Source organism: Helianthus annuus, chromosome 1 (assembly GCF_002127325.2).
Source record: "Helianthus annuus cultivar XRQ/B chromosome 1, HanXRQr2.0-SUNRISE, whole genome shotgun sequence".
Classification (NCBI taxonomy): Eukaryota; Viridiplantae; Streptophyta; class Magnoliopsida; order Asterales; family Asteraceae; genus Helianthus; species Helianthus annuus.
Genome location: NC_035433.2, coordinates 6,170,072 through 6,188,265, shown reverse-complemented (window position 1 = coordinate 6,188,265; position 18,194 = coordinate 6,170,072). Strand labels below are relative to the sequence as shown.

The window sequence follows — 18,194 nt, the reverse complement described above, 5'->3', positions numbered from 1 at the left end:
AGGTTTTGATTTTGGATGAAAATGACAAGAAAATTGAAACCACAGGGACCCAGATTCAAAAGATTTGAATTTTGAACTAAAGTGACAAAAGTGATGAAACCTCAAGGATCATTTTAGCAGTTTACTTTTAAATTTATAAAGAAAATTATCTTTCTGTACATGGGATGGGAGATCTTTTATATAGTAAGTAATATAGATTAGCTAAACGGGTTGTAGACGGGGGGTTGGGGATAGCGCCTCTTGAGGTTAATAATAATGCAATGTTAATCAAATGGCTTTCCCTTTACTGTTTGCGCTCGAGAAGTCTAAAAGGGTCCTAATTCATCTTCGGCTGAAGTTCAATGGGGGCAACAGAACTATTTGTTGGGAGTGGTCCAGAATTCCTTTTTCTCCAGAAAAGATTCAGGAGAAGTCTTCGTTGGAGAATTTATTACATGCGGTGATTTTGGATGGTAGAGAGGACACATGGGAGTGGTCACATGGGGCTTACAGTGGGTTCGAGGTGGTGGCTGTCAAGAGTTGGTTACGTGGGGCTCCGGTTAGTGATGCTCCTTTGGAGTTTGTGGGAGTTCGTGGGTGCCGACCAAATGCAATATTTTTATGTGGCGTGCGTTTTTGGACTGTCTTCCTACCAGGTTGGCCCTTGCTCGTAGAAATATTGTCGTTGGCAATCTTTTTTGTGTTTGGTGCGACGCGTATGATGAATCTATCGAGCATGTTCTTACAGGTTGTTTTATGGCGATGGGGGTTTGGAACGAGATTTCTACTTGGTGCAAGATTCCTAGACCGTTCGTTTTTCATGTTAACGATTTGGTGCATTTGCATGAGCATAGTGGTGTTTCGGGTGTCAAGAAAACGATTCTCCATGGCATTATTATAATTATTTGTTGGAGACTTTGGAGAGCTAGGAACGACAAAGTGTTTAATAGTAAAGATCCTAATGTGGTGGAACTGGTTGCGGAGATCAAGTCCTTGGGGTTTCTATGGTACAAATATAGGTTTAAGGGTGGGGTTGTGGATTGGACTCGTTGGTGTACGTTTGATGTAACGTGAATGGTTGTACGTTGTTTTTTCGGTTTTCGGCTTCTTTCTCCGTCTTGAAGATAGTTGTTGGTTTTGGTTGGTGTTAATGAAAGTTAATTTTCAAAAAAAAAAAAAAAGCTAAATAACAAATGAATTATTAAATTAAAAAGCGGTATAATTATTATTTTACATTAATTAAACAAAAGTTAGTTTTGGACCCTAAATATAGTACAAAATTGAAAATTCAGCCGTGGCATGTTTTGTTGTTGGCGCTACATGTTAAAATTTCAGTTGCACTTTTTTGTAAAAAAAATCCCTTTTAGTTTCAGTTGCACTTTTTGTAAAAAAAAAATCCCTTTTAGTTTATAATTTAAAAATATAAAAACTTTAACCCCCAAAGGAATCAACATTGATCCTCCAGCCAAGAAATCGACTAGCCACCGTTGAACAAACAGTCTTCCTCCAACCGTCGTTTAATTGCCTATGAAACAGAATGGTTCAACCATACATTTGTTTTAGTTTTGACTCAGCCCCTGATCTTTGTTCATCAAAACCGATTTCGACCACCACCCTTCACAACCACTAACAGGGCGGAGCTTGACCAAAAGTTCTGCGGAGCGGAAAGTCATAGGAACCAATTTATATATGATATAAATATTTAGGCAAAATAATTGTTGGGGGGGGGGGGGGGGGGCGATCCTTTATAATTTTAAAATTTTTCGATGAAAAAACGGAAAATTACTTCTAACCGAAACATTGGGGTGGACAGGTACAACCCCGAGTATCAACTAAGCTACGCCCCTCCCTGACCACTAACCACAACTGTCACAACCTAAATAACTCAAATTTAATCATACCATTCACTGATCTCCACCTTCTGCAATCTCTAGCCACAAAGGATGCATTGGAAACGGCTACGGCTGCAAACGAACCAAACGTTCATCGAACAAGAAGTTCGTTTGTTTATTAATCAAACAAACACGAACAAGAAATTTCATTCGTTTCATTAAATAAACGAACATGTACAGTAGCCGTGTTCGTTTCTTTATGTTCGTGAACGTTCGTCAATGTGTTTGTTTGTGTTCGATAGTTCGTTAGTGTTTTTTGTTTTTATATTTTATTTAAATAATTCAAAATTTCAACAAATAAAATACTTAATAAGTAGCAGTATATTATATATTTTCTTCATGAACGCTTGTTTGTGTTCATTTGTTTCTATTTATGTACATGAAAATTAGTTTGTGCTCATTTGTGTTCATCAACGTTCGATTTTGTTCGTTGCCAAAATTAACAAATAAACACAAACGGACACGAACATGAACAAGTTCATTTCCTTAACAAACGAACACGAACATAGAATCTCCTTCGGTAAGTGTTCATGAACAAATACATTTCTTAACAAGCGAACACAAACAAGGTCCTGTTTGTGTTCGTTCGATTCGTTTGCAGCCCCTAGAAACGACTAGAGCAGAAGACTTCATGTTTTATGTTTTTTTTTTTTTTCAATCGAGCAATTACAAGAATTACGTATGGATTTAGATCATTCAAGACGGTGGAACCTAGTAAACATATTCTAGCTGCTAATAATCTAATATTATTGTTGTTGTTATTATAATTATATTCATGGTATTCAGTTGTTTGAAAAAAAAAAGTTTAAAATCGAGTTGCTTCAACGATGGTTTAAATCAGGTTTGAAGTTCAACATAATTAAAAAAAAATTTTAATGACATTTCAAAGTTGTTTGAAGAGTTAACTTTCGTTTTGCTCCATGTGGTTTGGTCATTTTAACGGTTTTGCTCTAATAGTTTAAAAATAGCCATTTTCCTCCCTGATCTTTCGAGTTTGTCGCCAGTTTGCTCCTTGGTTCTAACTCAGTTATAACGTTCAATTAAAAGTATGGGTATTTCGGTAGTTTACTCCCTGGCTCTAACTCAATTAAAACGTTTAGTTAAAAGTTGCGGTAGTCGTGGTCGACAGGTGGTAGTTGCAGGTGGTGGTGGCCGGTAGAAAGAGTGGTTGGAAAAATGGGGGATCTGGAAAAAGAATCTATATATATATATAAATGAGATGGATTTGGGCTAAGTGGCATTTGTATTTGGCCATCTTGGCTGATGTGGCATTTTAGTTTAGGAGGGAAATCACATTTTGGTTTCTACATTCACGATTTCTATACAAAAGAGGCGGGATCCGTTTTATTTTTGGGTCGGGTCTTTTGTTTCTGCATATATTCGGATCATATAAAACCTATGTGAATTGTCATAACAATCATAGATACCTACCACAACTTTACTCTTTTCTCTCTTCTCTTTCTTCTAGAATCGTCATCTTCTCACCGGATTTTCAACATTGAATCAAGATCAAAGGTAAATACACCAAATCAAACTTAAATCTTTGTTATTATATGTTCTGAATGAAGATCAGATGTTGATTTTATGTTATTCCGTACACCAAATCGAACTTAAATCTTCGTTATTATATGTTCCGAATGAAGATCTGATGTTGAATTTATGTTATTCCTTTGTATTTAAAGGTATGTTGAATCTTTGTTCTTTCTACTTCTATTAACTTTTTTTTTCTGATTTTTGTAGATCCGCCTATATATCTTGAAGGTATGTTGTTTTACTATGTTGTTTATGTAGTATTCATCTTTAATCTAAGCGATTGAACATGTTTAATTTTTTTTGACTCTATTAATTTCTTTTTTTCTGATTTTGTAGATCCGACCATAAATCTTGAAGGTATGTTGTTTTACTCTGTTGTTTATGTAGTATACATCTTTAATCTAAGAGATTGAACATGTTTATTTTTTTCTTAAACCAAAATCTACATCAGATGTTTTTTGTTGATTTTTGTTATGTATAAAATCAAGTTTCCGGGTTTTTCTTAATCATCTATTCCACATTTATCGCAGTTAATGATTTTGGTTGTTGTATTTTTTTCATGTGATTCCTTACATCCGTTATAACAATCTGAATCCCACCATTCGTCAAGCAACAGAGGTTAGTTTATCATATTTTTTTTATATATATAGTGTGTTTTATTCTTATTAAATTATCAATGTTTTGAAGTTCATATTCTTTGATTTTTCAGTTATCATTTGTTCAATTTAGCTTTAAAGAAACATTTATTTTCTTTTTAAAATTTATTTTTTTCCTATAAATAGACTATTGTTTTTAAGGTTAATTTTTGAAATTTGAATTATAAGTCTATTTCTTTAATTAGACATTGTTTCTATAAATAGGTTACGGTTATATTTTTTTTTTAAATTGCTTACTTCCTTTGCAGTTATAGATATTTATTTCTGAACCGAGTCTGTCCTCCATAGTTTTTTCTGATGTGAGTATTTCTGATTCGATATTTTGTTCGAATTATGATAGTTACTTATGTATTTTTTTCAATACGAATGTTAGTTTTATATATTTTTATTAAAAAATACAACAATTGAATATATCTTACACACGATAAAACATAACAGTCAAATTACCAAATAAGTTGATGTTTGAATTTGTATGTTGACTTATTTCTAGATGTATATCTTATATTTTTATTAACTTATTATTAATTTTAGGAAACTTATAAATGTTTATAATAATTAACAAAACAATGATAATTTATTTATGTTAAATTATTTGGTCGATTTTGTCTATTCGTAATTTCCAAAGTTTTGTAAAGTAATATTTCCATTTATACTGCAATAACATATCAAAGTTATTTTAGATAAATTTGTTTCTTTATTAATTGACAATCATATTTTAAGTAAAATGAAAACTACAATAGAATGACAAATAATTTTGATGTAGATAATTTATTTTTTTATCAAAATATATATAATATTTGTTTTGTTATATGGTATTACAATTTTAATTAATTATTTAACGATCATTTGTTGAGTACTAATAAAAAAATCCTTATTTTTATTGTCACGATTTTCTATTTGAAATTGAGGTTTTGTTTTGATCAAAGTTGGGTTATGCAGGTAAGTTGTTTAAGCGATTGAACATGTTTAATTTTTTTTGTTTTACTCTGTTGTTTATGTAGTATTCATCTTTAATCTAAGCGATTGAACATGTTTAATTTTTTTTAACTCTATTAACTTCTTTTTTTTCTGATTTTGTAGATCCGACCATAAATCTTGAAGGTATGTTGTTTTACTCTGTTGTTTATGTAGTATACATCTTTAATCTAAGAGATTGAACATGTTTATTTTTTTTCTTAAACCAAAATCTACATCAGATGTTTTTTGTTGATTTTCGTTATGTATAAAAACAAGTTTCCGGGTTTTTCTTAATCATCTATTCCACATTTATCGCAGTTAATGATTTTGGTTGTTGTATTTTTTCATGTGATTCCTTACATCCGTTATAACAATCTGAATCCCACCATTCGTCAAGCAACAGAGGTTAGTTTATCATATATATATATATTTATATATATAGTGTGTTTTATTCTTATTAAATTATCAATGTTTTGAAGTTCATATTCTTTGATTTTTCAGTTATCATTTGTTCAATTTAGCTTTAAAGAAACATTTAATTTCTTTTTAAAATTTATTTTTTTCCTATAAATAGACTACTGTTTTTAAGCTTAATTTTTGAAATTTGAATTATAAGTCTGTTTCTTTAATTAGACATTGTTTCTATAAATAGGTTACGGTTATATTTTTTTTAAAAATTGCTTACTTCCTTTGCAGTTATAGATATTTATTTCTGAACCGAGTCTGTCCTCCATAGTTTTTTCTGATGTGAGTATTTCTGATTCGATATTTTGTTCGAATTATGATAGTTACTTATGTATTTTTTTCAATACGAATGTTAGTTTTATATATTTTTATTAAAAAAATACAACAATTGAATATATCATACACACGATAAAACATAACAGTCAAATTACCAAATAAGTTGATGTTTGAATATGTATGTTGACTTATTTCTAGATGTATATCTTATATTTTTATTAACTTATTATTAATTTTAGGAAACTTATAAATTTATAATAATTAACAAAACAATGATAATTTATTTATGTTAAATTATTTGGTCGATTTTGTCTATTCGTAATTTCCAAAGTTTTGTAAAGTAATATTTCCATTTATAATGCAGGAACATATCAAAGTTATTTTAGATAAATTTTTTTCTTTATTAATTGACAATATTTAAGTAAAATGGAAACTACAATAGAATGACAAATAATTTTGAGGTAGATAATTTATTTTTTTATCAAAATATATATAATATTTGTTTTGTTATATGGTATTACACTTTTAATTAATTATTTAACGATTATTTGTTGAGTACTAATAAAAAAATCCTTATTTTTATTGTCACAGTTTTCTATTTGAAATTGAGGTTTTGTTTTGATCAAAGTTGGGTTATGCAGGTAAGTGTTCAATCTCATGTTCATTTGAAAACGCCTCAATCTTAAGCTTCAAGATCTCGAGTAAATGTGATGTTTATTTATGTTACTTAATAACAGGTAAATGGGGTTATCTACAAATTTTGATGGTACACGGCTTTTCATTATTGACAATTTTGATCAGATGCTGACATTTAAGGAAAAGTGAGCAAAATTTATTATTTTAATTTTTCTAATTGTATCAACTAAATTTTTATTTATATTTTGTTGTTCATTTTAGATTATGGTTTCATTTATATTTTAACTACTATCAGAATCTTAATACGCTTTCATTTATATTTTAACTACTATCAGAATCTTAATACCATGTTGGGTCGAAGATGCTGGAGAATGAACTGAAGCGTAATTTGGATGCCGTTTATGATGTGGATTTATGTTCTTCTCAGTCTTCCACTAAACCGCCTAAGGGTGATTGTGAGAACAATGAAGGTTTGAATGTGAAGGTGGGTCTTTTGAATCCAAAGCTGGAAAAGTAGTCTCAGAATCTAATAGTCATCTCAGTTTCTTCAAACAGTTTTCAATGTTTTTTTCGTTCAATCGTATTCAGAACATTTATGTCAGTACTTGATGTTGCTTTTTACTCAATGTTTGTTGCGGTTTATCTTGATTTTCGTTTATTATTGTTATATCAATAAGAGATGATATTATTAATTAGCATTTGTATTTTTTTTTGTACGTAGAGTTATATTTATTATACGTCGGTTTTTCTATTACATTAGCATTAAAACTTTTATTTTTACTACACTGAAATTCAATACTTTAATGTGTTGACGTGATCTTAGTTTGTTACCCAACATTGATGTTGTTATATCAATAGCATGAAATTATTGTTAATCACTTTATTGTGGTTCTTGATGTTGAATATAAATAAAGAGTTATTATTAATTATTCTTTGTATATTGTAAATTTTATGTACAAATGTTTTTAATTGTGTTATTTATTTATTCATAGAATATATACATATTATTGTAGATAACTATTAACAATGTACAATCCAAATATAACAATGCAAACCTAACATTATAATAACATTCTTGGTATATAAAATTTTTTTAGTCAATTTTTTTTTGGTTTTTTTAAATAAATAATTAAATCACCAGTGAATGTATACTTAGAAATAGTATTATATGTATTAATTTTAAACAATTCTTTACATTTATAGAAGAATTTGCTTATCATATGTGAATCCCAACCAGTTTACTAAAATTAATTTAAATTTCCCTTCATAAAAGAACATTCCATTTATAATATCATTTTATATAAATTACAACATACATCTCCATTACATATCAACTTTCAACCTATTCTTTGGTTTCTTCAACCAGGTACTTTGCAAAATTCTTAAGTAAAACACAATCTCTTTTTCATGTATCAATACAAACTAATATCATTTATGTTTTATTATACGTTTCCATTTTACTAGGTGTTTCGTATAATGGATAAAATTCCGTTTGATGTTGTGATCATGGAAATTTTTTTTAGGCTCCCTCACAAATCAATATGTCGGTTTAGAAGTGTATGTAAAAAATGGTATGAAGATCTTTCAAGTTTTGAATTTTTACAGAGGCATACGAATCGCGTTAGTAATAGAGTGGTAACATGTTAATGTCGTTTGATAATTTTAATGATTACAAAATTAATATTTCTTTAACAACGTTCATATTAATTGTCAAATTCTTTCTCATATCTATTACAGGATCAACTATTGGAACAAGGCATGTTTCCAGATTGTTTGACCTTTCAGAACCTGCATGGGCGTTCATTTTCTTCATTTGTTTTGAATTTTGCTATGATTGACCGTTTTTAAGTTTACGAATAATAAATCAATTATTAATCTTCTTATTTGTTTCCTTTAATCAAACACACTGTTGATCGTTTTTTATTCATTCTTCTTTTTTTTTTTATTTATTATTTATAGAGTTAATTACATAGTTAGTCCCCGTGGTTTGCACAAAATAACATACTTAGGTACTAATAGTTTAAAATCACCTTCTAGGGTATTAACTTTTTATTTTGTAACGTTTGGAGGTATTAACTTCTAGGGTATTAACATAGTTAGTCTCTGTGGTTTGCACAAAATAACATACTTAGGTACTAACAGGATGTGATTTTAAACCTACAAATAACGTTAATACCTCCAAACGTTACAAAATGAAGAGGTAATACCCTAGAATGTGATTTTAAACTATTAGTACCTAAGTATGTTACTTTGGGCAAACCACAGGGACTAACTATGTAATTAACTCTTACTTATATTTATTATTATCAATATTCTCAATTATCAATCATATCAAATTGAAATAGATTTATGTTCAATTTATCTAATTATGGATTGAATATTGTCATTCAGATTTATATAATCGGTTACATCTGATTCTTAAAATAAAATAGTCTCATTAATTACAAATATTTCAAAATTCAAATTTCGAGTCACTATTTTCATAAAAAATTTATATAATCTTTTACATCTAATGCTTAAAATAGAGTATCCTAATTACTTATAGATTATTATAATATGAAATAGATGTATGACCGTTTTATCTAATTATGGAGTCAACATTTTAATTAAATTTTATATAATCCTTGACATCTCATGCTTAAAATAAAATATCTTCATTAATTATAAATATTTACCTTCATATGGAATTAAAATAAAATCTCTTTTTCATGTATCAATACAAACTAATATCATTTATGTTTTATTATACGTTTCCATTTTACTAGGTGTTTCGTATAATGGATAAAATTCCGTTTGATGTTGTGATCATGGAAATTTTTGTTAGGCTCCCTCACAAATCACTATGTCGGTTTAGAAGTGTATGTAAAAAATGGTATGAAGATCTTTCAAGTTTTGAATTTTTACAGAGGCATACGAATCGCGTTAGTAATAGAGTGGTAACATGTTAATGTCGTTTGATAATTTTAATGATTACAAAATTAATATTTCTTTAACAACGTTCATATTAATTGTCAAATTCTTTCTCATATCTATTACAGGATCAACTATTGGAACAAGGCATGTTTCCAGATCCGTTTGACCTTTAAGAACCTGCATGGACGTTCATTTTCTTCATCTGTTTTGAATTTTGCTATGATTGACCGTTTTTTAAGTTTACGAATAATAAATCAATTATTAATCTTCTTATTTGTTTCCTTTAATCAAGCACACTGTTGATCGTTTTTTATTCATTCTTCTTTAATATTTATTATTTATATTTATTATTATCAATATTCTCAATTATCAATCATATCAAATTGAAATAGATTTATGTTCAATTTATCTAATTATGGATTGAATATTGTCATTCAAATTTAAATAATCGGTTACATCTGATTCTTAAAATAAAATATTCTCATTAATTACAAATATTTCAAAATTCAAATTTCGAGTCACTATTTTCATAAAAAATTTATATAATCTTTTACATCTAATGCTTAAAATAGAGTATCCTAATTACTTATAGATTATTATAATATGAAATAGATGTATGGCCGTTTTATCTAATTATGGAGTCAACATTTTAATTACATTTTATATAATCCTTGACATCTCATGCTTAAAATAAAATATCTTCATTAATTATAAATATTTACCTTCATATGGAATTATAAATAAAGCATTTGTTAGTGGGTCAGATTAGATGTGTTTACACAAGAGGTTATTATCTCCAACTCGGAATTTCGGTTTGCTTTTGTATCTATTATTGTGGTATTTTTGTTTAACTTTTCATTCATCTTTATACGATTCATTATTTCTCTGTTATATGTTTGTAGATCATTAATGTTTCTTGGTTGCTTGCTTCACAAATTCATATACATAAATCTTATCATTTGTTTCATATGATTTTTTTTTAGGATGGAACCTCTTGAGTTTGAAATGTTTGCTCACGAAATTCTATCAAGGCTACCAAGTAAATGTGTTGGACGATTTAAATCAGGTTGCATGCAATGGCATTATGAATTGTCTTTACCTTTGTTTTCTATTATTCATTCTCGCCATACGTCTAATTGTGAACATCGTAAGCTAATCACGTTGAGTATGTCCTCGATTTATATTGACAACTTGATTGGAGGAAAGGTAGACATTTCTGAAAGGAAGTTTATTTCCTTCCCCGTTGATACCCCTCTTTCAAATCTAACGATTCTTGCTTCTCAATATGGTCTTTTACTGATGTGCATTCAAGGTCCTTCAGACCAATTGATTCTGTGGAATCCAACCAACAATAAATTTTTGAATTTGTGTCATAATAAACCTAAAAGTTTTTTTGATTCAAGGCAGATGCAGTTGGGATTTATCTAGACTCATTTAACGATGTTAAAATATTACACCTCCAACGTCGTATTGATGATGTTGTACCTCGTGTGTATTCTCGGAACACACATCAATGGAAAACTTTAACTTTTTCAAAGGACCAGATTACGCTTCAAGGTTATATTTGTGGTCTCTCGGCACTTTATGCAACAATGTTTTATATTTTGCATCTCCACACTATTGGGCGCCTGCTAAAAGTTATATGATTGCATTTGATGTGCTTTCTGAAACTTTCTCAAAGCTTTCAATACCACAATGTACTCATGTTGTTGCTCGCCAAAGTAGGTTTTTCAAAATCTGCAACACACTTCATATGTTTGTTGTCGTAAAGACCCATGCTATAAATGTGAAGCTATTTAAATTTCAAGATCAAGGATGGTCAGAAGTGTCTTCTTTTACAAAGCTAAAATAAATTTCATCTGAGTCATGGCTTAAGAAGTTAGTTGAGAAAGGAGGAGAAACTTGGTCTTTTATGTCCGACTGGGGGAGTATGATTGAAATAAAAATTGGCACGAAAGATTTTCAATACTTACAAGACGCTTAAACCTTTCAAGGACTATATAACGTAGCATCTTTTGAAGAGACCGTTGTGTCACCTACAGTTTAGCATTAATATGTTTTTCGTATCAAATTTATTGTGTTTTAATATTTAACATTTTTATTTACTACTCATCATCTTATGTATGACAACGAATACATTGAGTGTATTATTTATAGTAAATTGTTAGTGAAAGTGATTTTGTAAACTTTTGTAACTATTAGAGATCTATAAGGGGTGAATTTGTAATTATATTTTATTTACTTCAAAATTGGTGCAACTCAAAACAAAACCATCATATCACCTGCAACATCATTACCCATCAAGAAGAAGTCTTTCACCTCCTCTCTCGGTTATCGCTTCCTCACCGCCATTGTTGGCTAGGGTTTCAATCTTCAATACTCTTTTGCAAAATACACTACAATCAACCGAAATTAGGTATGTTGTTGATCTTTAATCCGATTATTGAGAGGTTTTCGTCCTATTGTTTTGCAATGTTCCGAACTTCCGATTTTGATGTTATATTTACAAGATTTAACAATGTTTTTATGTTCAATCAACTGTTATACACAATTTTCTTTAATAACAATCCGCTTCCGATTTTAATGTTATCTTTACAAGAATTTCCCACTTTTTTATGTTTCTTAATTTCCTTTTTCATGGTAAACCGTAATTATTTGATAACAATGTGATTAAAATTTACGTTCACAGATAATAGGTTAGTGAAATTTCGTTATTGTTTGTACTATTGATTTATATGTATACTTTCTTTATTTATCAGTAATAATTTTCCATCTTTAGTCATTGTTAATTGGAAGAATAAAATATTTTCTTTGTTTTGAATGTGTTATTTTTTGATGTTATCATTTTATTTCTTGCTCTAAAAAACGTTGATAATAATTTTACAGATATGGATCCAAAAAGAAGTAGTTGTTCTTTCTTGAAGTTAGTCGATGTTCATAATCCTACAAAAGTGGTATGTATTTTTTGTTATTATGTTTACAAAAAAATATGTTGATACTTATATGTCTTTTGTTTCAAATTATAGGAAATACCGAATGATTTTGCTACATTACTGTGGGGAGAACAATTCCCATATGGTGATCGTATTAAAATTTTTGCTGCTGACAACTTATGGATTGTTCAAATTGAAAAATATGGGTTGGGTCCTGTTTTAGGTGATGGGTTTGGTAAAGTCGTTACGGACAGTGGTTTACAAAAAATGATTATCTGTTGTTCAACAGTCTTGGACCATGTACATGGTATCTCGATGTCTTTAAGTCATGTGTTTTGGATAACTCTTTTATCACTTTCATTAGAGTTGATGATGATTTCATTGTAAGTACTATATATAAAATAACTACTTTTTTATGTCAATTTTGTTTTGTGCATATTTTGTTTAACATAATTGTTAACAAATTTACAGTTCATGGCGGACAAATTCTGGGGACAGTGTTATGGCAGCAATTATAAAGGTGGATCAACAACTCTTTATCTCGGTGATTGGTTTTGGAATGTGAAGATGGAGGCGTTGTCCGACAAATGTGCTTTCACTGATGGATGGTCTAATTTGATTAGGGATCTTGAATTAGATTCCCGGACTACTTTTATTTTTACAATGGCTGGATATGAGACTTTTGAGTTGTCCGTTTTTAATCATGAAACTGGTACTCAAATGTATTTCAAGAAGGTTGACGTTGTTGTGTTGGATGATCCTATTTACGGAGATGATGGTTTTGATTTACTGCTTGCGGTTAGTGTTATTATGCTTACAATATATTTTTTTTTCATAATACGAGGTAATTAGTTAATCTTGAAGTTAACATTGTTGGTGTTTTTGAATATTATTTTTTTGTAGTTGGAACACAAAGAGAAGGTTATTACCAACGAAAGTGATGTTGATGAAGATCTTGGTGGTGATATATTTGGTGAATCTAACCGCCTTTCATCTTCCTTTGATGCCTATCGGTCTCATGTAAGTGTTTCACAATGTGCCTTATATATATTATATAATGCTTCTAATTACTTTCTTCTGTACTTATATGTTTATCATTCATTATTATGTAGAATGACCCAAAAGGAAAGTCAAAGATTGTATTTGGTCACGAGACTGTATCTGCAAAGGTTGTTTGTTATATACTAATTTAATTTAATACTTTATTTCAATACATATAATAAACTTTTTATTCTATTCGGTGTGTTTGTTTTTCATTATGTAATCCATTTAATGAATATTTTTTTAAATGTAATATGTTAAATCTTTTATGGTTTTGTAGGTTCATCCTAAGGTCAAATCAACACATTACATATATAAAGGGCTTTTGACAAAGGTTGTTTATGATTAGATAATATAGTTTGATGTTTTTTTTTCTATAAAAATAAATAATATTTTCAGGTTTCGTTTTTGTTAATGTGAAAACCCAGTTTGATGTTGTTTTGAAATCTTTTTTCATACCAAACAACACATTACATGTATAAAAACATGGTTAATTAGTATATAATTCATTTAATTATTTCCTTTTTATATCAATATGTTAATTGTTTTATTTTCTTTAGGTTGAACGAAAAGGAAAATCAGCTGATTTTGTTTCTAAGCAAAATCTGTCTTCTCACGTTGTCTCTCAAGTAAGATACCGTAACCATGAATGGTTACTTTTATATTTAAAGGACCGTGTATCTTATTGTTGTACAATTTTATGTATATGATTTTTACACTTATTGTGTCTTATTCAATTATGTAGGCTAAAGTAAAGTCTAAGTCATTCAGATCCACAACATCAACCGCCCTTCAAGTTGGCCGTAAATGCTCTACATCAAAAAAGTTAAAACAAACTGATGTAATTAAATTCACCAAGAAAGCCGAAAGCAGATTGGTATACTTTATAATTTTTTTGTTTCCTTCTAATAGCACATAATACAGTTCGGCTCTACTCTTTTTTTTAATCAATAAGGTAATTAATCCTTTTATATTTTTCTCAGCGTTTACCGACTGATGTTTCAAGCCATCTGTGTCTTTCTCTTCACAACTTGCACCATGTTACTGTTCAGAACGAAAAATGTGAACTACTTAAGTTGGGCACAAGAGGCGAGAAGTCTGGGAAGGGTTTCAGGTATGGTTTTAAAAAGTGGCCAGCTTTCTTGAAATTGAATTACATCGACTTCAGTTCTACTCTTTTCTTTACGTACGTCAAGCCTTCTAAGCGTTTGATGTTGACCAAAGTCGTACCCAAGATCACAAAGAAAAGAGGCCGTTCGTGAATGTTGGTTATTATGTTATGTTAGATGGTTAAGTATGAATATTAGATGTGGTTTTATCGTTGGTTTGTTTTGATACTTTGGGATAGTACTTATGGTTTGTTAGACATTTCTTTTGGTAATATGTATATGTTGTTAATATGCTTATGATGTGGTTATGTGAAATTCAGGTTATGTTAGCATATAACCTAAATAATAAAAAAAAATTAAATTAAACCTAAATATATATCGATGATTATGAAGAAATCTCTTTTTTATTAATTCAATAACATTTGACTTTTATCATGGTTCTTCAAGAATGATTTTATTTTCGTAATGATATTTTATTTTTAGAAACTTCCATCTAATTCTAACAAATTATAATGGAATAATTACAATTGATTTCTATCAATACATATTTGGAAATATGTATCTTCATTTGTTATATAAAATTTCAAAAGATATGTAATAACATTGAATTTTTATATGTTACTATATGTCTCCTATATATATATATTATGAAATTCGTTTTTGTGTATAATAACAAAAGAGTTTGTTTATATATCTAAGTTGTCCGAATCAAAATCAACTCAGCTGGTCTTGATGGTGGATTAAATCTACAAGGTAAGATAATTAAATTGTGTATGTTTATTAAACCTATTAATGTATAAGAAACTTTTATTTTTACATCTTTATGACATTGTTGTTTATGTAACTAATCACCATGGATTATGTAATATGTTTTGAAACTAATAAGCCTATATTATCACATGCTTGATAACGTTTAGGTATGTGTTTTAATTTATGTTTTTTAAGTAATAATATATTATCACATGGTTGATAAGAATATATTATCACAATTCATTTTATTTCATATATCATATATGTTTTTGAAGTAATCAGAATATATTATGACTGAAATTAAAAAATAATTTAATTATTTTCATAATTTATAATATACATATTGTTAATTGTTTTTTCTACGTTACATGTGTTTGTAGCTTTTAAATATGGCTGAAAGTTCTTCCAGGTATTTTTTTCTTTTTAATGTTAGACTTTGTTGTGCATTATACCCATTAACAAGTTATATTTTATTAATATCTTATGTTTTTCAATCAGTATTAGAGAACCTTTCTTTTGTAGACACATGAATCGAGCGGACGAAGTTTTACTGGTATTTTCTAAATTCAGACATTTATTATATTTTTTTTATTTGTTATCATGAAATACAATTTAAAATTATCTTATGGCTTATAATTTACAATTCTAATTATAATTATAAGTTATTTTGGATTCCTTGCTTTATTAGGCGATTCCTTTATACGCTGCCTCCAAATTGTGGGGTAACGATAAAGCACCCAAAAATGTTATGATACAAACTAAAGATGGTCGAAAATTTAATGTTTCTTTAAGCGAAGCCAAAGGAAAACATTTCTTTTTCCATGGTTGGTCAAATGTTGTGAAACATTTAAAACTCAAAAAATGATGTTTGGTGCTCTTCAATTCTGTCGATTTATCTATATTCAAACTAACACATTTCATTGATGGTGTGTTTCAAAGCTCTTTCTGGACATCTCTGTTACCTACAACATCTAACTTTATTGTAAGATTAGTTTTTCTTTCATTTTATTTATGTTAATATATTTAGGTTTTATGAACTGATTACAAAAGTAACATTTTTTTTAATTACTTATACAGGTAATTCCTGAGTGTATACTGCCTAATTTCTATGATTATACTTCAGATGATATAATTTCCATTATAGATGTAGGCAACAAAATCCTTCACGTCAAGATTGAAACGCTTTTTGGTAAAGTTGGTTTCTCCATTGGTTTTGATGTTATTGTTAATTTGTTTCAACTAGAATTACGACCCGCCGCAATGCGGCGGGGATTCTTTAGTTATAACTAAGTCGATTTAGGACGCGCATGTTATGTTGAACCTGTCAAACGGGAAAAAAATAGACGATGTAAAAACGTTCACCCACACACGCACGTTGCGTTGTGTTAACTCGCAAAATTTAGAATGAAACGTAAAAACGCTAAACCAAAGATGCACGTTGCGATGTGTTAAGTCACAAAATTTTGAACGATGCATAAAGCGAAAAATTTGTGGAAAATGAAAACTATAAAGGACCAAAGTTGAAAGTAAAAAAAATTGTGAAGATAGCTTGCAAACGATAAAAAGTTTTGTGTTAAAAGTAAAAAAAAACAAATAGTTTTGGGTTAAAAGTAATTTATGAAAAACTTTTGGGTGAAAAGTAAAAAAATCAATTTTTTTTTTGAAAAACCCTTAAAGCCAAGGTTACAACAACCATATGCATAACCATTTTTCCTTTGAAAAACCCCCAAAGCCAAGATTACAACACATAAGTAAAAAAATCAAAATGGTTAAATGGCAAAAGATGAAAACTTTTGAATTAGAAGTAAAAAATCAAATTAATCAAAGGGGTTAAATTACCATATATTAAAACTCTAAATATAAATTGTCAAAGATTAAATATTTAGGGTTAAAAAGGAAACAAAGATTAAAAAATTTTAAACTTAAATTGTCAAAGAATAAAACTTTAGGGTAAATTGTCAAAGATTAAAACTTTAGGGTTAAAAAAGAAACAAAGATTAAAAGTTTATACTTAAATTGTCAAACGTTAAAACTTTAGGGTTAAAAATGAAACTTTCCATTTTTTTTTGAAAAACTCCCATAGCTAATATTACAACACATATATGCATAGTTATGTTGCTTTTTTATAGTGTTTAATTGGAGGCCGGTTGTTATCTAATATTTACAAGAGGTTTTGCAAATTATTTCCATTTAAGAATTCTTGGAAAAAATGGTGTTGAAATTAATTATGCTGATGTACAACTTGATGAGGTAAGTATACATTTGCTTGGTTCTTTATATATTTAATTACTATATTGTTATTATAATCATTGTTGTATGTTATTTTCAGACTGTAGTTGCACCTATTGATGTAGTTGACGAGGCAGCTATGGATGAACACGAAAATGTTCATGTTTATAAGTTTAGGCGTATGGCTTCTAAAGATTTTGTAAGTTTTAATATTATTTTAGCAAGTACTATATAATAAAAATTATATATTTTTTTAGTCACATAGAAATACATTATTATTTTTATATTCTTCTTCTTATTAATTTTGATTTTATAAACAATACAACGACTGCCTGATAAGGTTTCAAGTATGGCTAAACTTGGTGCTGATTTAAAACCTGTGACCGTTAGACTTTTGCATCTGCCTGAGCAAGACGACTTTACCAACCGTACCAGACGTGAAAAGAGAGGAGAAAGTTGGCGTTATGCGTTATGCAAATGGTCCAGATTCATGAAACGTGCTCTCATTAACGAGCGTGATACAATTCACTTTTCTTTTGATGAAACTCATCAAGTGTTGAATGTTGAGTTGGTTGTACCTCACCAAAAAAAGAGTAGTGATTAATTGTTTTACATTTAAGTTTTGGATATTTGGTTTTTGTATGATATACATTTACTTTGTTATGTTTAATAGTTTTTTAATGTTTATTCATACACCTTATTCATCATAGAATTTTTCGTTTATTAATATATATGTATATATTTATTTGGTTACAAAGATAGATTGTCAACCCATGAGTATTCATGGGTTATAAAATATTTCCATTATTTTTTTTAAACTAATGA

The 18,194-nt window shown here is 28.8% G+C and overlaps 1 protein-coding gene and 1 long non-coding RNA gene across 12 annotated transcripts; both read left to right on the top strand.

The window, feature by feature from the left end:
* Window positions 1-271: 271 nt before the first annotated feature.
* Window positions 272-1,053, top strand: LOC110900800. The gene is made up of 2 exons (XM_022147888.1): window positions 272-635; window positions 728-1,053. The coding sequence occupies exons 1-2, from the start codon at window positions 272-274 to the stop codon at window positions 1,051-1,053; spliced, it is 690 nt and encodes a 229-aa protein (XP_022003580.1).
* A 2,198-nt stretch (window positions 1,054-3,251) lies between these two features.
* On the top strand, window positions 3,252-7,092 carry LOC110934888. 11 transcript variants are annotated; one of them, XR_004868270.1, is made up of 10 exons: window positions 3,252-3,386; window positions 3,612-3,632; window positions 3,741-3,761; window positions 3,935-4,022; window positions 5,141-5,161; window positions 5,336-5,422; window positions 5,714-5,764; window positions 6,350-6,399; window positions 6,496-6,579; window positions 6,730-7,092. It is a non-coding gene; the product is annotated as an uncharacterized LOC110934888 (long non-coding RNA). The 11 variants fall into 11 exon arrangements; XR_004868288.1 differs by lacking the exon at window positions 5,714-5,764 and having other exon boundaries at window positions 5,415-5,422; XR_004868275.1 differs by lacking the exon at window positions 5,714-5,764.
* Window positions 7,093-18,194: the final 11,102 nt, after the last annotated feature.

Bases quoted from the DNA above. Each gene is read 5' to 3' on its own strand.
- LOC110900800 (XM_022147888.1), top strand. From the start codon at position 272: ATGGCTTTCCCTTTACTGTTTGCGCTCGAGAAGTCTAAAAGGGTCCTA. The intron at 636-727 runs GTTGGCCCTTGC...ATGTTCTTACAG, and splicing joins TTGGACTGTCTTCCTACCAG to GTTGTTTTATGGCGATGGGG.